At 36.5% G+C, this 24816-nt stretch overlaps 1 protein-coding gene across 1 annotated transcript in view; it reads right to left on the bottom strand.

Annotated features, from left to right (window-relative positions):
- Positions 1–24816, bottom strand: part of TENM1 (teneurin transmembrane protein 1) — a 388184-nt gene that overhangs the window by 206914 nt on the left and 156454 nt on the right. Inside the window, exon 6 of the mRNA XM_037821365.1 lies at positions 15540–15756. Within this exon, the coding sequence (XP_037677293.1) occupies positions 15540–15756 (217 nt within the window). The remainder of the gene's footprint in view (positions 1–15539; positions 15757–24816) is intronic.

Below are 24816 nucleotides of genomic sequence, written 5' to 3' on the forward strand. Positions count from 1 at the left end.
AGAAACTGTATTATACATTGTTATAAATGGTGCCAAAGCGTGGTTAAAGGGAAAAAAAAGTTGACGATTGACTGTTTTTTCCTTCTATCTGTTTAGTACAAACATTTTAAATTGTAGAAAATAATTAATTTATTTATAGCCCAAATGTCAAAGGATGAAACTACTTGCAAATAGTTAACCTGCTCACTGCCAAATAAAGTTCATATTTTTCTTATAAGTCATTAATGGTTTCTTCAGTGTTTTAACAGTGCTTCATCCTCACCTGAGTAAATTAGTCCCACCTATAGGCTATTGCTGAAAATTTCCAGAATAGTCTCACTTCTGTAATTGTTTAATTACTTTGTCTAATTTGTTAGAATACCCTTTTGTCTGGCACCCATGTAAGTGTTCTGTCTGCCCCATCAAAATGGTTCAATTTAAGACCCTTGAGTTGATGAACTCCAAGCTCCCTTAGAAACTTGATGTTCTATGATCCACAGAACTTAATGCAATTTGTAATTATTGATGCATTTACTTGATAGTTTGACAGCCTCTATCACTAGAATGTAAGCTCCATGGGGAAGGAGATTGTGTTTCCTTTGTTTACCTCCATTCCTACAGTTAATGGCACAGAGTAGGTACTCAAGAAATATTTATTGAATGAAGGAATGAGTCCATATTCTCATCACTCTTTAAAAATGAATTGTTATCAGAGTATTACATTACAGTAGGACAGTAGAGGAGACGTATCTCTTCTAGAAACACTAATATTTTAATGAAATACATCTTTAAAAACAGAAATTAGTATCTGTCTTTCTGACCAGCAGCTTCTTCAGCAGTGACCATATTCCTGCAGCCTTCCCCTTAACCTCAGTCTTGGGTCAATAACTCATTTTGTCATTCACAGGATATCAAATGGCATAAATTTCTGGCTCAACTAAGTGCAGAAAATCATGTTTTATTAAACAAGTTATAAAAAGTAATTATGGCTGTTACCAGGTATTGTGAATAATCAGGAGCATGAATCATGAGTTTATTATTGAGTGGGTTGTAGTAAAGGAAGGGGAGTGTTTGGGTAAGTAAAGAGTTTGTCAAGAATTCCATGCTCAAGGCATCTGTAATATCTCAGTTTATTTTGGGGCATTTCTTTTAGTGCTTTGGCTTTTTCACAAGAAGGAATAATGACATAAACCAAAATAAGCCAGTTAACAGCAGTCTTCTTCCTGATATTGCTCCTTGTTTTCCAATTTTTTCTTGGTACTAAATTTTGATTATCTAGCCCAGTGAAAGCAGAGAGAATTATTGATGCTTATACAAAGTTATAAATGATGTCAATTATTGGTGGTCTGTGACAGTGGTGGAGTATCTCATGAGAAAAAAAAATAGTAATTTGCTGCTGTTATCTTACTGCCTCATCTTTTATGAATTTTTTCTGTTCTATTTGGAGAACTGTAATCTAATCTTTAGGCTGGTTCTACATTTGGGGATTGACTTACTTGAGGATCTAATATCATCTATGTGTTCTAGGCACCTGAAATGAGTTTTTCATTGGCAAATGTGAGAAGAGTTTTCCAATATCACTAAAACTAAGCTACTTACTCACTTGCTCACTCATTTTTTCACTTACTCTGTGCCAGATATTGTTTTAGGATCTGGGGATACAGTGATGCCCACAAACTTTTTGATATTTCTCTCATAAAGAGGTGGGACCTATGCCCTCCTCTTGAATCTGGGCAAATTCTGTGACTGCTTTGACTAACAGAAATATGGCAGAAGTCACACTGTGACAGTTTCTGGACCTAGGCCTGAAGAGACTGGCAGCTTCCAATTCTTATTTCTTGGAACACTCATTCTTGGAGCCCTGAGCCACCATATAAGAACTCTTAACAGAATTTTTAAAAATCCATGGAACTGCACTACAAAAAACAGTGAACCCCAAGTTAAATCATTGACTATAATTAATTGTGTAAGTATTAAAATGTGCTTTCATCAATTGTAAACAAATGTTCCACACCAATGCAAAGTGTTGATAACAATAATAGGGTGGTATAGGAAAATCCTGTATTTTTTGTATGATTGTTATGCAACCTCACAACTTCTCTAATAAAGAAAAGAAGAACTCTGACAAACCTAAGATAGGCTGCTATATCAGCAGGAAGCCCAAGTAGCAAAGTAGAGAGAACATGTGTAGAGAGAGAGCTGTCCAGCTGTTGCAGCCCCAGCTATTTGATTTATACCAGCTGAGGCCCCAAACATCACAGAATAGAGACAAGCCATCCCAGCTATGCCGTCTGAACTCTTAACCCACAGAATTGTGAGATACTATGATAATAAATTGTTACAGTCCATTAAGTTTTAGAGTAGTCTTCTATACATTAATAGATAACCAAAAGAAGTAGAGAACAAATCAGAATTTGTCCTTGTCCTCACAGAACTTTAGTTTAGCAAAGTAATGTGAACTATTCAGAGCTAACATTGTATTGCCAGTGTGGACCAAGAAATTGAAACACAACAACTTCAGTTTGACAGGTCCTGTAGAGCCATAGAAAGTTAGAAATACAAGAAACCCATCATCATGTTTGACCTTTTAATATAGCCTATTAACAGTTCTCTCCTAATGTGCTTTGTGGTGTACTAAATTTGGTCTCAATTCCAGTACATTGGCATTTCAACTAAGGGTAGGCATTCCCTCAGGGATGGGCAGAAGAGACTACCACAATTGCAACCAGGCAAGTTTTTAGGTCTTTACAACCGTTCTTAAAACTTACTCTAAGTGATAAACATAATAATCAAATGCCTCTTAACATACACATACTTCTCATAAAAGGTGGTCTTTTTCTTTCTACTATGGTGGGACCTAGATTATCTGATATCATTATTGATGGAGCATAATATAACACAGGTTAAGACCCACTGCCCTAGAGGAGTTTATTAGCCTAAAGAGTAGGGCAAAGTGTACACAAATGTATTTGCAAGGTATATACAGGTTCCTCAGTGAATTTTAAGGGTAGAAATATCAATCTATTAATGTGATTTCTATTTCATGTTCAGTCACCTTTTTTAAAGCAGTTTTTTGAGATATATTCATATATCATATAATCCATCCAAAGTATACAATGACTTTTAGTATAATCACAGAGTTGTGCATCAATCACCACAATCAATTTTAGAACATTTTCATTACTCCAAAAAGAGAACCTCATACCCCTTAGCAGTCACCTCTCAACTCCTCTATCCCTCCCCAGCTCTACATAACCACTAATCTAATTCTGTCTCTATAAATTTATTTACATTTATATTTTATGTAAATGGAATAATACAGTATGTAGTACTTTGTGTCTGGTTTTTTCAGTTACCATAATGTTTTTTTTTTTAATCATTGGGTTTTTTTAAATTAGAGAACTTGTAGGTTTACAGAAAAGTCATACAAAAAATACAACATTCCCCTATACCCCCTATTGTTGAAACTTTGCATTAGTGTGGTACCTTTGTTACATTTGATGAAAGAATATTAAAATTTACTGTTAACTATAGTCCATAGTTTACATTATGTGTATTTTCCCCATATATCACTCTATTATTAAAATCTTGTAATATTGTACAATTTTTATAATTCATGAAAGAGCATTCTAATATTTGTATTATGAACCACAGTCCGTTATTCACAACAGGGTTCACTGTGTTATACAGTCTTATGTTTTATCTTCTAACTTTCATTCTAGTAATATAAACAACCCCAAATTCACGCTTTCAACCACATCCACAAAAATAACTCGGCACTGTTAATTAAATTCACAATAATGTGCTACAATAACGACTATCCATTTCCAAACATTTACAATCAACCTAAATAGATATTCTGCACAAATTAAGCCTCAACTCCCCATTCTCTACCCCCATTCTATCCCATGGTAACCTATATTCTCAATTCTAACTGTATCAGTTTGCTTATTATGATATGAATTAGTTCATATGAGTGAGATCATACAGAATTTGCCTTTTTGTGTCTGGCTTATTTCACCCAAAATAATGTCAGATTTCATCCATGTTGTCATATGCATCAGAACTTCATTTCTTCTTACCGCTGAATAATATTCCATGGTGTATATATACAACATTTTGTTTATCCATTCATTTGTTGATGAACTCTTGTGTTGCCTTCATCTTTCAGCAATTGTGAATTATGCCGCTATGAAAATCAGTATGCAAATGTCTGTTTGAGCTCCTGCTTTCATTTCTTCTGCTTTTAGTTCTATCTAATAGCAGGATTGCCAGACCATATGAGGAACCGCCAAACTGTTTTCCACAGAGGCTACACCATTTTACATTCCCATCAGCAGTGAATGAGTGTTCCTATTTCTCCACATTCTCTCCAACACTTGTAGTTTTCTGTTTGTTTAATAGTGGCCATTCTAGTAGGTGTGAAATGATATCTCATTGTGGTTTTGATATACATTTCCCTAATAGTGATAGTGAGGTTCTCTTCATATGCTTTTTAGCCATTTGTATTTCCTCTTTGGAAAATATCTATACAAGTCTTTAGTCCACTTTAAAATTAGGTTGTCTTTTTATTGTTGAATTGTAGATTTCTCTGTATATTCTGGATGTTAAATCCTTATTGGACATGAGGTTTCTGAATATTTTCTCCCAACAAGTAGACTTCCCTTTCCCTTTCTTGACAATGTCCTTTGGAACACAAAAATATTTTAATTGTTTGAGGGGGTCCCATTTATCTATTTCTTCTTTCATTGCTTTTACTTTGGGTGTAAAACCTAAGAAACCACCTACTACAACAAGATCTTAAAGATGCTGCCTTACATTTTCTTCTGGAGTTTTATGGTCGTGGTTCTTATATTTTAGGTCGTTGATCCATTTTGAGTTAATTTTTGTATAATGCGTGAGGTAGGGTAACCTCTTTTTTTTTTTTTTTTCAGATTAAGTTCCAGTTTTCCCAGCATCATTTGTTGAAGAAACTATTTTGTCCCAGTTGAGTAGCCTTGGTATCTCCATCAAATATCAATTGGCCATAGATATAAGGGTCTATGTCTGAACTTTCAATTCAATTCTATTGGTCAATATATCTATCTTTATGCCAATATCATGCTGTTTGGTCACCATAGCTTTGTAATATTCTTTATTTTTTTTTTTTTTTTTTGTTCTGTTTACATGTACTTTTTTTTTTTTAAATCATCATTTTATTGAGATATATTCACATACCACGCAGTCATACAAAACAAATTGTACTTTCGATTGTTTACAGTACCATTACATAGTTGTACATTCATCACCTAAATCAATCCCTGACACCTTCATTAGCACACACACAAAAATAACAAGAATAATAATTAGAGTGAAAAAGAGCAATTGAAGTAAAAAAGAACACTGGGTACCTTTGTCTGTTTGTTTCCTTCCCCTACTTTTCTACACATCCATCCACAAACTAGACAAAGTGGAGTTTGGTCCTTATGGCTTTCCCAATCCCATTGTCACCCCCCACAAGCTACATTTTTATACAACTGTCTTCGAGATTCATGGGTTCTGGGTTGTAGTTTAATAGTTTCAGGTATCCACCACCAGCTACCCCAATTCTTTAGAACCTAAAAAAGGTTGTCTAAAGTGTGCGTAAGAGTGCCCACCAGAGTGATCTCTCGGCTCGTTTTGGAATCTCTCTGCCACTGAAGCTTATTTCATTTCCTTTCACATCCCCCTTTTGGTCAAGAAGATGTTCTCCATCCCACGATGCCGGGTCTACATTCCTCTCCGGGAGTCATATTCCACGTTGCCAGGGAGATTCACTCCCCTGGGTGTCTGGTCCCACGTAGGGGGGAGGGCAGTGATTTCACCTTTCAAGTTGGCTTAGCCAGAGAGAGAGGGCCACATCTGAGCAACAAAGAGGCATTCAGGAGGAGACTCTTAGGCACAAATATAGGGAGGCCTAGCCTCTCCTTTGCAGCAACCGTCTTCCCAAGGGTAAAACTTATGGTAGAGGGCTCAACCCATCAAACCACCAGTCCCCTATGTCTGTGGTCATGTTAGCAACCATGGAGGTGGGGTAGGCGAATACCCCTGCATTCTCCACAGGCTCCTCAAGGGGGCACTACATCTTTTTTTTTTTTCCTTGTTTGTCTTTTTTCTTTTTTTTTTTTTTTAACTTTCCCTTCTTTTTTAAATCAACTGTATGAAAAAAAAAGTTAAAAAGAAAACAAACATACAATAAAAGAACATTTCAAAGAGACCATAACAAGGGAGTAAGAAAAAGACAACTAACCTAAGATAACTGCTTAACTTCCAACATGTTCCTACTTTACCCCAAGAAAGTTACATAATATAGCAACATTTCAGTGAACTTGTTCCTACTGCATCCATCAGAAATTAACAGACCATAGTCATTTCTGGGCATCCCCAGAACGTTAAATAGCTTATCTGTTCTTCTTGGATTATTGTTCCCCCTTCCTTAATTGCTCTCTACTGCTAGTTCCCCTACATTCTACATTATAAACCATTTGTTTTACATTTTTCAAAGTTCACATTAGTGGTAGCATATAATATTTCTCTTTTTGTGCCTGGCTTATTTCGCTCAGCATTATGTCTTCAGGGTTCATCCATGTTGTCATATGTTTCACCAGATCGTTCCTTCTTACTGCCGCGTAGTATTCCATCGTGTGTATATACCACATTTTATTTATCCACTCATCTGTTGAAGAACATTTGGGTTGTTTCCATCTCTTGGCAATTGTGAATAATGCTGCTATGAACATTGGCGTGCAGATATCTGTTCGTGTCACTGCTTTCCGATCTTCCGGGTATATACCGAGAAGTGCAATCGCCGGATCGAATGGTAGCTCTATATCTAGTTTTCTAAGGAACTGCCAGACTGACTTCCAGAGTGGCTGAACCATTATACAGTCCCACCAACAATGAATAAGAGTTCCAATTGTAATATTCTTTAAAGTCAGGAAGTTTGAGTCCTCCAGCTTTGTTCTTTTTTGAGATGATTTTGGCTATTCAGGGCTGCTTCTCCTTGCAAATAAATTTGATAATTGACTTTTCCATTTCTGCAAAGTAGGCTATTGGAGTTTTGATTGGGATTGCATTGAATCTGTAAATCAATTTGGGTAGAACTGACATCTTAATGATATTTAGTCTTCCAATCCATGAACACAGAATATCCTTCCATTTATTTAGGTATTAATTGATTTATTTTAGCAATGTTTTGTATTTTCTGCATACAAGTCATTTACATCCTTGATTAAATTTATTTGTAGATATTTGATTCTTTTAATTACTAATGTAATGAAATCTTTTTTTCTCCTCATATTGCTTGTTTCTAGTGTATAGAAACACTACTGATTTTTGTGTGTTGATCTTGTACCCTGCCACTTTGCTGAATCTGTTTATTAGCTCTAGAAGCTTTGTTGTAGTTTTTCAAGACTTTCTACATATAGGATCATGCCATGTGCAAATAGTGAAAGTTTTACTTCTTCCTTTCCAGTTTGGATACCTTTTATTTGTTTTACTCGCCTAACTGCTCTAGCTAGAACGTCTAGCACAATGTTGAATAACAGTTGTGACAGTGAGCAGCCTTGTCTTTTTCAAGATCTCAGAGGGAAAGCTTTCCATCTTTCAATATTGAGTATGATGTAAGCTGTGAGGTTTTCATATATGCCCTTTATCAAGTTAGGAAGTTTCCTGTTATTCTTGTCTTTTGAAGCGTTTTTATCAAGAAAGAATGCTGGATTTTGTCAAATGCCATTTCTGCATCAGTCAAGATGATCATGTGGTTTTTCCCCTTCAATTTGTTTTTATGGTATATCACATTAAACTATTTTCTTATGTTGAACCACCCTGTATACCTGGGATAAAATCTACCTGATAATGGTGTATAATTCTTTTAATGTGTTGTTGGATTCAATTTTCAAAAAGCGTATTGGTGCTTTTTGCCTCTATATTCATTAAAGAAATTGGTCAGTAGTTTTCTTTTCTTGTAGTATCTTTATCTGCCTTTAGTATTAGGGTGATGTTGGTTTCATAGAATGAATTAGGTAGTGTTCCCTCTTCTTCAATTTTTTGGAAGAGTTGGAGCATGACTGGTATGAATTCTTCTTGAACTGATTGGTAAAATTCACCTGTGAAGCAACCTGATCTTAATCTTTTCTTTGTTGAGAGGTTACTGATGACTGATTCAATCTGTTTACTTATAATTGATCCATTGAGGAATTCTATTTCTTCTACAGTCAGTGTAGGTTGCGTGTTTCTAGGAATTTATCCATTTCATCTAAATTGTCTAATTTGTTGGCATACAGTTGTTCATAGTATCCTCTTATGATCCTTTTTATTTCTGTGGGTTCAGTAGTAATGTTCCCCCCCCTCATTTCTGATCTTATTTGCATCTTCTCTTTGTTTTTTCTTTCTCCATCTAGATAAGGATTTGTCAATTTTATTGATTTTCTCAAAGAACCAACTTCTGGTTTTGTTAATTCTCTCTACTTTTTTTTAAATTCTCAATTTCATTTGTTTTTGCACTAATCTTTGTTATTTCTTTTCTTCTTCTTGCGTTGGGGTTAGTTTGCTGTATTTTTTCTAGTTCTTCCAGGTGTATAGTTAGGTCTTTGATTTTAGCTCTTTATTCTTTTCTAATGTAGGCATTTAGGGCTATAAATTTACCTCTCAGTACTCCCTATGCATTATTCCATATACTTTAATATGTTGTGTTCTCCTTTTCACTCAAGACATTTACTGATTTTTCTTGGAATTTCTTCTTTGATCCACTGATTGTTTAAGATTCTGTTGTTTACCTTTCATATATTTGGGAAATTTGCAGCTCTCTGTCTGTTATTGATTTCCAGCTTTATTCAATTATGGCCAGAAAAAGTGCTTTGTATAATTTTGATCCTTTTTAATTTATTGAGACCTGTTTTGTGACCCAACATGTAATCTGTCCTGGAGAATGATCCATGAGCACTTGAGAAGGATTTATACTCTGTTGTTTTGGGGTACAATGTTCTGTATATGTCCGTTAGGTCTAGTTCATTTATCATATTATTCAAGTTCTTTGTTTCCCTACTGGTCCTCTGTCTAGACATTTTATCTATTGATGATAGTGGTATACTGAAGTCTCCAAATATTACTGTACATTTCTACCAGTTGCCAGTGTTTATCTCATGCATTTTGGGGCACCATGGTTAGGTGCATAACTATTTATGATTGTTATTTATTCTTGGTGGACTGCCCCATTTACTAATATATATAGTGTCTTTGTTTCTTATAACAGTCTGCATTTGAAGTCTATTTTGTCAGATATTAGTATAGCTATCCCTGCTCTTTTTTGGTTACTGTTTGCTTAAAATATCTTTTTACAACCTTTCACTTTCAACCTATTTATGTCTTTGGGTGTAAGTTGAGTCTCCAGTAGACAGGATATAGTTGGATCATACTTTTTTTATCCATTCCACCAGTCTGTGTCTTTTGATTGGGGAGTTTAATTCATTAACATTCAGTGTTATTACTATAAAGGCAGTACTTACTTCAACCATTTTATTCTTTGGTTTTTATATGCCATATCTTATTTTTGTCTCTCTTTTTACCCTTTTAGTTACCCTTACTGATAATCTTCATTTATGCACTCTTCTCCAATCCTCTCTCTCCTGTCTTTTCCTTTCAGCCTGCAGAACTCCCTTTAGTATTTCTTGTAGAATAGGTCTCTTGTTGATAAATTCTCTCAGTTTGTGTTTATTTGTGAATATTTTAAACTCTCCCTCATTTTTGAAGGACAGTTTTGCCAGATAAAGTATTCCTGACTGGCAGTTTTTCTCTTTCGGTACCTTAAATAGATCATATGACTGCTTTCTCACCTCCATGGTTTCTGATAAGAAAATTGGAAGACTTATTGCAGTTCCCTTTTTCTCTTGCTGCTTTTAGGATTCTCTTTGGAATTTGACATTCTGATTAGTAAGTGTCTCAGAGTAGGTCTATTAGAATTTATTCTCTTTGAGTATGTTGTGCTTCTTGGTCATGTATATTTATGTCTTTCATAAGAGTTGGGAAATTTTCAGTCATTATTTCCTCAATTATTCTTTCTTCTTTTCCTGTCTCTTCTCCTTCTGAGACACCCATGGCATGTATGTTTGGGCACTTCGTGCTGTCATTCACATCCCTGAGACCCTGCTCATTTTTTTTCCTTTCTTTTCTCTTTCTGTTTTTCTGTCTGTAAGATTTTGATTGTCCTGTGTTCTAGTTCACTGATGCTTTCTTTTGCCTGTTCAAATCTGCTGTTGTATGCCTCTAGTGTATTTTAAATCTCTTCTATTGTGCCTTTCATTCAAATAATTTCTGTTTTATTTCCTTTTATATTTTCAAATTCTTCATGCTCACCCAGTGTCTCCCTAATATCCTTTATCTCTTTAGCCATATTTTCCTTCATCTCCTTGAATTGATTTAGGAGAAATTTTGAACATCTTTGATTAGTTGTTTCAAATTCTGAGTCTCCTCTGAAATTTTGATTGTTCCTTTGGATGGACCATATCTTCCTCTTTCTTACCAGAGCTTGCAACTTTTTGCTAATGTCTAGGCATCTGATTGTCATGATGAATTTACTCTGAAAGTTAGTTTCTTTTTCTTGCCTCGGTTTTATTGTTGATTGGCTTTGCATTAAGGCTCTTTGACAGTTGGTTCAACTTATTCTACATCTTTAAAATTGCCCATGTTTAACTTATCAGATTGTTTCAGCTCTTCATCTGATTATTGCCCTGGATATGCAGTAAAATTTTTAAGATTCCACTATTTGTGAAATTGTTTCACCTCCAGGAGAAAGCTTCCCTTTCCTCTGCTTCTTCTCCAGGAATCTTGATCTATTATGTTTGTTTTTGTTTTGCCTCTATAGATTATTTTTTATACTCCTTTCATTGTCTCTAGCTGCTTTTGCTTGGAAGGCAAATTCTGGCAGGAGGTCACCCTGGAGAGGACTTTCCCAAGTCAGTATTTCCCAGACCAAACTGGGCCAGGGACCCATGAATGGGGCACAGACCAGCTCCAAAGAATCCTGGGGAGAGAGTCAGAAAAGAAGCTAGCTAGAAGCCTTTTTGGTGACTCCCTGAAGCTGCACTTTCTGGGCCTGTCCAGCAGATGATGCCCTTCAGCAAACTGTTCTCTGCAGCCCTAGGAAGGCACTGTGTCTTTAAATCTCCACTGCCTCCACCCCTGTCAAGGGCAGCATTGAAACAATGACCATGGCTGTTCAGAGTTTGGACCCAGTGATACAAATTAGCCAATCAAAATCCATGATCAGTGCTCAGCCATGTCTCCCCCATTCTTGGAGAAGAGGATTTTTACATTCCTTCCTGTCTGCGGCAGCCAGCTAGAGACTGTACCCCAAGGATGCCTGCCTCTAGTGTGGGAAATGGGCACCAGCAGCCATAGTGGAGAGCTACTCACACTTCTTTACCACAGTTTGTCAACCTCTTCCCCCTGCTTTTCTTTGGAGGCTGTACAGTGCTCCTCTGGCCTCCAGAGCACCAGAACAGTTGTTTCCTGCTGTTCCTACCTATTCACTAGCTGTTTGAGAGGAGAAGTGTGTCCTGGAGCTCTCTATTCCACCATCTTCCCTGGAAGTCTCTCTTCAGTCATTTTTTTTGTTCATTCTCATTTTAAACCAACATAGAAAGGATTCAAATAATAATAAGTAAAATATAATATTGGGTTTTTAAAGACTCTCAGGGAAATAGTTAAAAAAAAAAGTAAAACAAATTGAGTTCTTTCCAAGAAACACTATAAAGGCTGTGTAGACCAGAAGTCACAAACTCAAATGCCAGCAGTGCTAGGCATGACCTAGGAAGTGATGGAAATGGGCCAGATGTAAGGAAAACATTAAATGCTTTGAACTAGAAATCCAGAGGGGCAGCTGCCCTTCAGTTCCAGACCATGTATGCCATGCACATTTTGTAAATTTTGTAAATTTCTAGAGAAACACAGCATTCTGATTTTTATGTCAGATCTCCTAATACATCTTTGGGTGGATATTAAGTAATCTCTGATGCAGATGCTTGACATAGATTGATGTGGGGATCAGCCCCTCATAGTTACAAAACAGACAAATGAGTTTGGTCAGAACTTGCTGTCAGCAGTTACACTAATCCTGGTAGGATTTTGTTTTTCAAATGCACTTCTCCATTAGTGATGAAGAGTGAATTGCACGGCTTTGCAAATTATTGCTGTCATTTAGTTTAATGGTGTTTTTACATATTTATAAAAACCCTTTACATTATTAATAATGGTTAAACGCTGAGACATTTAATCCTAATGATTATGAAGATCAATAATGCTTCTGTTCACATATTTACATTATTAAAAAATAGTACGCCATACAGGGCACATAGAATATGTGGTTTACTTTGTAGTCATGTTTGGAGTAGATTGAAAAAGTGAAAGAAACTTTGGCTACTAGGTAAATTTTATCTTAGGAAAAATAGTAACTGACTTGGGTTCGCTAGAGACTCCACCATGGGCAGGTTGCATGTTCATAGTGATTTTACACCATCATGGGGCACAGAAGGTAAACATCCCTTATGATCATATGTGCAGCAAGTTCAAAAGAAAGGTCACTCTCATTTGGTTGTGCATGGATGAATGTTTATTTAACCTTTGTGTGTCATTGCAACAGTCACCTGTGTGACACCACCTTCAGTTTCAAAGGTTGTGAGGGTGGCAAAACTCAGCAGCAAGTCATCTACATGGATCACATTTTTCCAGTAAGTAAAGGAGCCCCTTAGCCACACTATCTTTACCTGCCTCCTAGCTATCTCTCAGTTATGCAGCAAAAACAAAAAAAGGAAAGTGGATCATCTGATTATGGTATATAAGTGTTCTGGATCTGTCTGAGGAGAGCAACCCCACAGTCAGGGATATTTTAGGGCCATAAGTCTTTTCAAGATCAGTTAGCCAGCTTTCTAAATAGCCAAAGTGGCTCAGTAGAGTGGTTTAGAGACCAGGCTATCAGTGCCAGTCTACCTGGGTCTAAATCCTGGCTCTGCCCTCCTTGGTTATCACTTTGGGAGAGTCACTAACTTGATATCTCTGCTTGTTTCCTCACCTGAAAAGTGTGGAAAATAATAGTGCCAACCACGCATTTTTCTGTGAGTATTAAAAGAGATAACACATGTTAAAGGTTAGCATGAAACCTGACACTTAACAAGTGCTTAATAACAATTTATGTATAGCAATAAGCCCAAATTTACTGAGTCATTCAATTGCATTCTTCTGCAAAGAGGAAGTTCATTAGCATTGGTGTGAAGTTTGTAAAGAATGTCATCGAAATGTATTAAATTGAACTGGATTTTTAAAAATCACTTGGTTTCTAAGTTTTTTTTGTGTTGAATCAGATGCCATTTACTTTGTGTAAATTGGGTTCAAGTCACTGGACTTATTTAAGGACAAGTTGAAATGGGGTGGCTGTGATGTAATGGAAAAGTTGCAGGAATAGCTACAATACAAACTGGTCAGCTGTGTGATGTTGGGCAAGTTTAATCTTTCTGAGCTCTGATTTTATCATCTACAAAATGCATGTAATACAAATACCAACTTCATAGGGCTATTGTGAGAATAAAATGAAATAATGTACACTCAAGTGCTTTTCAAACTAAAAAGTACTCTATAGATATAAGAGATTGCAACTATGTAATGACTTATATGAACAAAGTTGGACTTATTTTACCCAAAGACACCCTCAGTAACAATGCATGTGTTGATTTTTTAGAAGGAATATAGTTAGATCCCTTGTCCTCAACTACTTCCCCTGGAAAAAGACCTGTACCTTTTCTGCCAGAATAGATACATCTGTAATAGCTAATCCTACTGGGATGAAGACCAATAGTTATGAATTTAAATGTGACTTTCAGAACCAAATGATAACTTGGAGCATTTTACAAAAGAATGAGGAAAACTCAATCAAACCAAGAGGAGGAGAAGGGCATTAACTACCACAAGTAATAGGTTTGTTCACTCTGTGAGTGGCTGGCAAATGCTGCTGAAGCATGAAGTTGAACTGCAGAGGTTTAAGTTCATCTTTACTTTTCTAAGTTTATTGCACAAACTCCCTGCTCTAGGACACAATGACTTGTCTCCTGTCTCTCTTAGGTCCTGAGTTTCTCCTTTTACTTTAGTACAGTGAGTCTTTTAACACATCTCCATATCATAGAGGTTGTTGTTATTCATTTTCAACTGTTTTTGTTTTTGCTTTTTTGGTGGACTTCTCCCTAAGCAAGGAGAAAGCTACAGAGTTGATGATTTATCTCTACCATAAATAGGAAAATAGGGATAATGGCTCTTTCTTGTTCCTTTTGTTCATCTTATGTACAATAAATACATTTCCACTGTCTAAATAATTACTTTGGCTATACCTGATCTGAAAGTTACCCCAGAGTTATACTGAGTTGGAAGAAATATTTCAAAATGGGGAAGACTGAATTTCTTGGAAGAAAGCAAACTTTGCCTAGAATCCCCTGGCAGAAAAAGACCTTTTTATGATGCATTGGCATTTGTATTTTGGTCAAGACTGCACAATAATTAAAATAATGGAAGAGATTTAAGTTTCAATAACAGTTCTACTATACAATCTGTAGGAAAGGAGCTACAGTGTTTTAAATTTCCATGCCCATCTTTGTTTTTTCTTCCTTTTCTACTGGATCAAGATGCATTTTTTTTTAGATTGTCACTGATGTCAGTATAAACTCTTGACCAGGCTATTCTAATTTGGAGATGGATAATTGAATGGGTGGTATGCATATGGGAACTCCTGGACAAATAGGTTCCATGTTCTTCTTTTTTAAATTCCTGTTTATAATAGACTAGGAAGACTGAAATACCAACTTGTGGAATAAACAAAGGAGGACATTTTTAAGAGACCAGAAAGTTGACTTCAGTGACTTATATTTAGCTGTAATTAGTAAAATATATCATTGCTAAAGATGAAGCAGATAATACTGATGAGCAAATTCATGTTGTTATACTTCAAATAAATAATTCTTTTTGAATTTCTTCACCTAATGAGTTTGGCTTTAGTAACAGGTTTTTAGTGACAATACAAGAATCTGAATTTTCTTATAAAGACAGATTTTCACAAGTTTTGCATTTCACCTTAGGACAGCAAATTCACTCTACCTTTTCTTATGGAAATATTTTTCATCAGGGAACAAAATTTAAAATTTAGCTTTTGAAATTCAGTGAGTTTTGAAGGGATCACATATAGAAGCTAAACAATAAATTTGTGAATTATACTTCTCTCCTATTTTTGTCATTATAAGACCTAACTACACATAACTAAAAATAATATAATCATATATATATATATATATATGTATAATGATTTAGAATCTTTAGAAATGAGTTTTCTCCCTTAACTATTGGGTGAGGGCTTGGGCATTACAGAGAGTGTTTAATCCCACAAAGTAATGTATATGGATGGTGTGGAACAGGAAGTAACTTGATCTTTAGAAGATATTCTTTCACAGTTAAAGAAAAACATGACCTTATATATATATATATATATATATTTATAAATACATATATACCTGCTGTCAAACGAGCTCTCTGGAGGAATGACGTGAGTACTGTCCTTGCCAATGAGGAATTTGATTCGATCATAGAAGAGTCTTGAAGTGTGCTGAGAGAAGAGGGGTTGGCTTTGTTGAATAAGGTCAAGAGGATCTGGCGAGCCCTGACAGAGAGGACTTACATAACAGTTGCTTTGCTGACAGCAATCAGGGTCCACACAGTCGGTCAAACCATCTAAAAAAACACAAAGAAATCAATTTTGATATTTAGTTTTAAGAGAAGCAACACAGTTTAAAATGTGCATAAATGGAGAAAAACCAAGAATATAGCTGAAGAGTTCGAGTTTAGAATCTGTTAAATTCATCTGTTTTTCATTAATTATTACCCCATTCTGATTTTATTTGGTGCATCAGAAAAATTCAAACCATTTTGTATGTAAGTCTTTCTTTCCTGAATTTTCTGGCACTTATGGGCTGTACTACACAGTTTAGCATTTGGACAGTCTTCTGTTAAGTATCACTTGATAGAAGTTTCCTTTCTCCTCAGCGAGACCATTGTTCCAGAATAGGAACTATTTTTTATAATTCTTTTGAATTCTTCACAGTTAATACTTGAACACACTTAATAAATACTTGCCAAACTGAATTTGTTTGCATTTTAAAATATCTTCCCAATATTCTTGTCTAGTTATAATTCTCAAAAGAGATGTATTCTCATGGTATCTAAAACAATGTTTTTCAAGTGTGTGGTAAATTACCTGGTGAGGTCATTAAATATGCATATGTTGAACTCCACCTACTTAATCAGCATTTCTGCAGTCAGTGCCCAGGATTACCAGTACTCAATTTGGGTGATTCTGAAGCACACTGAAGTTTGAGAACCACTTGTTTAGGAATTTGTAGAAGCAATGAGAGCTTACTTGTTCTTAACAGCATTTATCTATGCAATAACTAATAAAACCTCAGGCATATGAACATAATGTATCACTCATTTCCTGGGCTTTTACCTTTTACTCTAGACGCCTAAATCACTGTCATACCAAGAAAAAAATTTACAGAGGCCTCATTATTTGGTAGAGGAATGATGCAGGGCCCAAGGGTTATGGGAAGACGGCCACTATTGAGAACTAAATAGGTGAATCTAATGGGTATAAAGGTCTCTGTTAGGTGCTTGGGGAGGTAAAGAGACAAAGACCTTTTCTCTGTTTTTTTTTCAGGAGGTCCGAGTTTAGTAAGGGAAATAGCTGACCCTTATACTAGTTAAAATGTGATGTGTCAAAAGAGAGTTACATGCAGAGAGAAGAGGTTGGGGTGGACAGTTCATTCCACACCCACTAGGCAAAAATTTAAGTCCTCCCAAGTTATTTAAAACAGGCGAGTGGCTCTAATTTAAATGTTTGACAAGGGTAAATATAAAGATGCAAATCTTCTTGGCTTACAATGGAATAGGGAGGTTCAGATAGATCACCATCTCCTATGGCTGATGATGAAAGTTAATGGCATATTTTCATGCAGCTCTTTCACTGCCTCTCCCTCACATAGCTATACCTGTTAAGGTAGAGGGGGATGTACCATGGTTGGGGAAAAAGAAAGCTAGGACCACCAAGAAAGTAGGCATTTGGAAAATCATCCCTAGGATACCCAGGAAGTATTTTTCCTCACATGGAGTCTTTTCAAATTCCCTGTACCACAGACACTAACTTGATTTAAAATGCAGTTTGCGTCTTTCTTGCCTTCTCTGTTTGCTCAGTGTAATTTTGTAATTTTGTCCCTGATTTCTATATCTCTGTATCTCTGTATCTCTCTCTCTCTCTCTCTCTCTCTCTCTGTGTGTGTGTGTGTGTGTGTGTATGTATCTTTTTCACTGATGACTGATTTTTAAGTTTGGATTTATTTCAATAAGATATTCCCTCCTGCTTTTTTTTCTCCCCTCATTCAGCAAATTATATCAACAGACTTTCTATAGATTTTAGATGCCGCTACCACCTCTCCCTCCAATAACGTTGTTCTGAGCCTCATATTATCACATTATCTCTCTTCTCCATTAATTAAACATCTGGATCCACTGAAAAGCTGGCAAAAATATCAGGCTGATTAAGAGAGTACTCTGATGTCTGGAATTGGTGCATAATATACTAAACAATGAAAAACTGCTTTTCAAATAGGCAGTCACTTTTATCTTATATTGAACTGGTAAAAAATGCACTAGTAATAATCAGATTGGGCATTCACATGTTTCAATCTGTCAACCACACGATTCCAACTTGTTTTTGAAAAAAAGTCAATTTTAAATACATACAAATGCCAAAATGATCCTCAAAACTGTATTCTAAAACTAGATACAGTACAAATATAAAATTGGGACTCACATTTTCATCTAGTTATGTGCTACAAATTCCAAGCTAATGTATCATATTTAATAATTGTCAATTATACAGAGCTGAATCTCTAAGACCTCTGTTTGCTGAGAGAATAACCAGTGTTCTGTTGAATCTAGAAAGGCTTCAGGTAAGCAGACCAATAATTGCATGAAACCCCTAAACTGTAATTCATAGGTAAGCCTGGTACAAAGGGAAAAACTTATTTACAAATTATCACATTGGATAACACCTCACACAGTATGTCTAAAGTGTTACAAGGAGGTGCAAATGATAGTCACACTGCATGTGTGTGTGTGTGTGTGTGTGTATGTGTGTGTGTTTTCTGGATATTAACAGTTCTTTTATTGTTCTGAATTGGGAGCTCTGGTGCACTACTGACAGCCTGGCTCAGGGTGTCAGATATGGACATATCAAATGTTAACTGATTTTTTCCTTTAAAGGAATAAAAATAAAAGCTAGCTAAAAAGAGGGAGGTTAAATCATCTTGAAGGACTAAACATGGCATTCACTGCTCCTAGTTTTGTCAACCAGTTAGGGACTATGCCAGTTGGCTCAATTGGTGCTAATGAAGATCAAGAACACTGGTTTCTTCTCTATGTAATGACTAGTAAATGTTTGACTACTGGATGAAATCCCCTGTTTGCAAGAGGAATTGGATGAAGGAATATGGGTGATTTAGGGGAAACCCATATTGTTTCTAATCCTGAAAATGAATATATTTCCTTTTAGGAAGCACCTATAGTATCACCTTGATAAAAGTAAATAGCAAAGAGGGGGTCAAGATGGCAGTGTAGGGAGGTACAGGATTTAGTCCATCCTCTAGGACAGCTAATAAATAGCCAGGAACTCTCTGGAATAACTATTTGGGGACTTCAGAGACGAGACACACATCACACACCAGCCAGGAATGAGTGGAAGGGCCAAGATTGATACATCTCAGCACACAGAATTGTAAGTAAATTCTTCCATGCTGTGGAGGCTTGTGCCCCTTCCCTACTGACATGGCAGGCTGACTTGGAGTTACTCCCCAGTGGGAAACAGAAGTCCCCTCCATTAGGAGCAAGGGAAGAGGAGCTCAAACATGCTCCAAATGTGGATTTGACTAACAAATTTGGATTGCTGAATGTGCCAGTTTGAATGTATTATGTCCCCCAAAACACCATTATCTTTGATGCAATCTTGCTTGGGCAGACATTTTAGTGCTGATTGGATTGTAATTCTTTGAGTGTTTCCATGGAGATGCGACCCACCCAACTGTAGGTGATAACTCTGATTGAATGATTTCCATAGAGGTGTGGCACCATTCATTCAGCATGGGCCTTGATTAGTTTACTAGAGCACTATATAAGCCCAGGCAGAAGGAGTGAGCTTGCTACAGCCAAGAGGGACATTTTGAAGAATGCACAGGAGCTGAGAGAGGAGCTTCAGCTTGCAGAGACATTTTGGAGATGGCCTTTGAAAGCAGACTTCTTTTGCTCTGGAGAAGCTAAGAGAGGACAAATGCCCCAGGAGCAACTAAGAGTTACATTTTTGAGGAGCTGAAGCCTAGGGAGGAACATCTTGGGAGAAAGCCATTTTTTCTTTTTTTAATAAGCAGCCCATTAAAAAAAGCAGCAGGCATTCTCCATTTTCAGCCCTACCCCAGGCAAGGGTGGAAGTAGGGCTGATTGAGAGACAAAGTAACTAATCAGGTGGAGGAGATAGAACCCTAAAGGGTATATCTTCCCCAAGAAAAGGGAGGGGCAAGGCCCAGTACAAGTGGTGGCTCTCATTCAGAGAAGTTAGACTCCAGGGACTGGGATACCAGCAACAGTTTAAACCAACAAAAAGTGGAGTCCAGCCTGTCTCACAAACACTCCTGACAGGGGTAGAAATGGGGCTACTGAAGAATCCTGTAACTTCTCCAGCTTGCAGGGAATAAGGGACAAGTGGCTACTCAGCCCCATCCTCCCCCACCAAGAAAAAAAGACAGAGTCAATGCCCAGCACAGATGGTCACTGTTATTTAGAGAATTCAGATCCCAAGAGCTGGAAAACAGAGAAAGTTTAAATGGCCTTTAGCCTCAGCCTCTGTCTCAACCATGATCCTGGCAGGTACATAGTCTGCTGAGAATTAAAGGCATGGTACCACTTTAGGTCTGTGGGAAGCAGTGGGCTGTCAAGCACCATCTGCTGATCAGGACAGAAAAAGCACAGAATCAAGAGGCTTCACAGGAAAGACTGGCAACCTGCTGGTTCTCATCTTCAGGGAAACTTGATACTAATCTATACCTCCTTTATGAGTGCTGGGCCTGTCTTGTCTGGGAGAATCTGACTGGGTTTGATCCTATTTGTGGGGGGCCTCCTCCCAGAGACAGTCCTCCAGGTAAAAGTTACTAGAGATATAAAAAGGAGTGTTAAAAACATATAGAGCAGATCAACATACCCTGAGGAGAAAGAAGGAAGAGGAAACTTTCTCCTGGGGAGGAATCAACTGCATAAAAAAGGAAATCTCAAAAATCTTCCATATAGGCAGGCCAAGAATAATAAACATAAGAGCTTAAAAATTCTAATCAGTTAAACAGAAGCTATACTAGGGGTATAGAATAAGTTGAACCAAATGTCAAAGAACGGTTAGAGAACAAAGCCAACGAACAAGAAAACCCTAGGAAAAAGAGAGAAAATGACCTCCAGAATAAACCAATCAAGAAAATCAGATGCTTAGACACCAGCAAAATATCACAAGTCATACTAGGAAGCATGAAGAAATGGCCCAAAGTAACAAACTAAAACTTCTTATGAGATACAGGAGTTAAAACAACTAATTAAAAATTGTCAGACATATCTTCTAAATCAATTCAATGAATTGAAGGAAAATGTGGCAAAAGAGATGAAGGATATAGAGAAGACACTGGGTGACCATAAAGAAAAACTCGGAAGCTTGCAAAAAAAAAAAAAAAGATGGAAATTATGGAATCAAAGACACAGTAGAAGAGATGAAAAACAAAATGGAGACATACAACAGCAGATTTGAAGAGTCAGAGGAAGGATCAGTGAACTAGAGGACAGGACATCTGAAATCCTACACACAAAAGAATGGACAGGGAGAAATGGAAAAATATGATCAGAGTCTCAGGGAATTGAATGAAAACATGAAGCACACTAACATATGTGTTATGGGTGGCCCAGAAAGAAAAGAGAAGGGAAGGGAAAAGGGGAAGAAAGAATAGTTGAAGAAATAATCACTGAAAATTTCCCAACTCTTATGAAAGACATCAAATTACAGATCCAAGCATGCCCCAAACAGAATAGACCCAAATAGACCTACTCCAAGACACTTCCTAATCAGATTGTCAAATGCCAAAGACAGAGAATTCTGAAAGTAGCAAGAGAAATGTGATCCATCATATTAAAGGGAAGCTCAATAAGACTAAGTGCAGATTTATCAGCAAAACCCATGGAGGTAAGAAGGCAGTGGTATGATATCTTTAAGATACTGAAAGAGAAAAACTTGCAGTCAAGAATTCTACATCCAACAAAACTGTCCTTCAAAACTGAGAGAGAGTTTAAAATATTTACAGATAAATAGACACTGAGAGAATATGTGAATAAGAGACCTGCTCTACAAAAAATACTAAAGGGAGTACTAGACACTGATAGGAAAATACATGAAAGAGAGCTTTGGAGAAGAGTGTAGAAATGAAAATTATCGGTAAGGGTAACTGAAAGGGTAAAAAGAGAGGAAGAATAATAAGATATGAGATATAAATTCCAGAGGAAATAATATTTGAAGAAAGTACTGCCTTTACAGTATTAGCATTATATATTAATGGATTAAGCTCTCCAATCAAGAGACACAGACTGGCAGAATGGATTAAAAAAGATCTATCTATATACTGTCTACAAGAGACTCATTTTAGACCCAAGGATAAAAATAGGTTGAAAGTGAAAGGTTAGAAAAGGTATTTCATGCTAACAACAACCAGAAAAAGAGCAGGGATAGCTATAATAGTATCAGAAAAATTAGACTTCAGATGTTAAACAGTTAAAAGAGACAAATCAGGACACTGTGCATTCATAAAAGGGACAATTTTTCAAGAGGAAATAACCATATATATTTATGCACCTAGCCAAAGTGCCCCAAAATGCATGAGGCAAACACTGACAACACTGAAGGGAAAAGTAGACACTTCTACAATAATAGTTGGAGACTTCAATACACCACTTTTTTCAATGGGTAGAACATCTGGGCTTAGGATCAATAAGGAAAAAAAGAACTCAAATAATATGATAAAGGAACTAGACTTAACATACATTTACAGAGCTTGCACCCCACAACAGCATGATATACATTTTTCTCAAGTGCCCATGGATCATTCTCCAGGATAGACTACATGTTGGGTCACAAAGCAGATCTCAATAAATTTATAAAGATTGAAGTTAAAAAAAATACTTTCTTGGATCATAATGGAATGAATCTGTAAATCAATAACAGGCTATGGCTGGAAAATTCACAAATAGATGGAGGCTAAATAATACACTCATAAACAACCAGTTTGTCAAGGAAGAAATTACAAGAGAAATCAGCAAATATCTCAAGACAAATGAAAATGAGAACACAACATATCAGAACTCATGGGATCCAGGAAAGGGAGTGCTGAAAGGGAAATTTATTGCCCTAAATGCCTATTTTAAAAAATAAGAAAGAGCAAAAATTTAGGACTTACCTGCTCACATGGAGAACCAGAGAAAAATAGCAAACTAACCCCAAAGCAAACAGAAGAAAAGAAATAACAAAGATTAAAGCAGAAATAAATGGAATTGAGAACATGAAAGCAATAAAATCAAATTTACAATTTGGTTCTTTCAGAAAATCAATAAAGTTGATGGAGCCTTAAGTAGGCTAACAAAGAAAAAAGAGAGAATGCAAATGAATAAAATCAGAAATTGGAGGGGGAATAACTACAGGCCCCCCAGAAATAAATGAGATAATGAGAGGATATTATGAGAACAGTGTGCTAACAAACTAGATAACTTAGACAAAATGGACAACTTCCTTGAAAAGCATGAACAACCACAATGACTTGAGAAGAAATAGAAGACCTCAACAAACCAATCAAAAGTAAAGGGATTGAATCATTCATCAAAAACCTGCCAAGAAAGAAAAGTCTAGGACCAGATGGCTTCACATGCGTTCAAGAAAAATTAGTACCAACCCTGATCAAAATCTTCAAAAAAAATTGAAGAGGAGGGAAAGTTACCTAACTCCTTCTATGAAGTCAGCATCATTGTGCCAGTTTGGATGTATTATGTCCCCCAGAACGCCATTAACTTTGACGCAATCTTGTGTGGGCAGACATTTTAGTGTTGATTAGATTGTAATTCTTTGAGTGTTTCCATGGAGATGTGCCCCACCCAACTGTGGGTGATAACTCTGACTGGATAATTTCCATGGAGGTGTGGCCCCACCCATTCAGCATGGGCCTTGATTAGTCCACTGGAACACTATATAAACTCAGACAGAAGGAGAAAGCTTGCTACAGCCAAGAAGGACACCTTGAAGAATGCACAGAAGCTGACAGAGTAGCTGCAGATGAGAGACAGTTTGAAGATGGCCATTGAAAGCAGACTCTTGCTCCAGAGAAGCTAAGAGAGGACAAACAACCCAAGAGCAACTAAGAGTGACATTTTGGAGAGAAGCTGAAGCTTAGAGAGGAACGCCCTGGGAGAAAGCCATTTTGAAACCAGAACTCCAGAGCAGATGCCAGCCACATGCCTTCCCAGCTAACAGAGGTTTTCTGGACACCATTGGCCATCCTCCAGTGAAGGTACCTGATTGTTGATGCATCACCTTGGACACTTTATGGCCTTAAGACCATAACTGTGTAACCAAATAAACCCCCTTTTATAAAAGCCAATCCATTCCTGGTATTTTGCATTCCAGCAGCATTAGCAAACTAGAACAATCATCATAATACCAAAGCCAGAAAAAGATACTACAAGAAAAAAAGTTACAGACCAACCTCTTTAATGAATATAGATGCAAAAATCCTCAAGAAAATACTTACAAATCAAATCCAGCAGCACATTAAAGGAATTATACACCATGACCAAGTAGGTTTTATTCCATGTATGCAGGGGTGTTTCAGTGTGAGAAAATTGATTAATGTAATACACCACATCTGTCTATCAAAGGGGAAAAATCACATGATCATCTCAACTGATGCAGAAAAAAAACCCATATGATTATCTTGATTGATGCAGAAAAGGCATTTGACAAAATTCAGCATCCTTTTTTTTTGATGAAAACTCAAAGGATAGGAATAGAAGGACACTTCCTCAACATGATAAAGGGAATATATGAAAAACCCACAGCTAACATCATACTCAATGGGGAAAGACTGAAAGCTTTCCCTCTAAGATCTGGAACAAGACAAGAATGTTCACTGTCACCATTGTTCAACATTGTACTGGAAGTTCTAGCTAGAGTAACTGGGCAAGAAAAAGAAATAAAAGGCATTCAAATTGGAAAGGAAAAAGTAAAACTTTCCCTTTTTGAAGATGACATTATCCTATATGTAGAAAATTCCAAAAATTCTACAGCAAAGCTACGAAAGGTAATAACAAGTACAGCAAAGTGGCAGGATACAAGATCAACTTGCAAAAATCAGGAGTGTTTCTATACAACAGTAATGAACAAGATGAGGAGGAAATCAAGAAAAAAATTCCATTTCCAATAACAACCAAAATAATCAAATATGTAAGAATTTAACAAAGGACATAAAACATCTATACACAGAAAAATACAAACCATTGCTAAAAGAAACCAAGGAAGATGTAAATAAATGGAAGAACATACTATGTTCATGGATTGGAAGAACAATATGGCTAAGCTGTCAATTCTACACAAATTGATTTATAGATTCAATGCAAAAC

The sequence above is a fragment of the Choloepus didactylus genome, chromosome X, assembly GCF_015220235.1.
Source record: "Choloepus didactylus isolate mChoDid1 chromosome X, mChoDid1.pri, whole genome shotgun sequence".
NCBI lineage: Eukaryota > Metazoa > Chordata > Mammalia > Pilosa > Megalonychidae > Choloepus > Choloepus didactylus.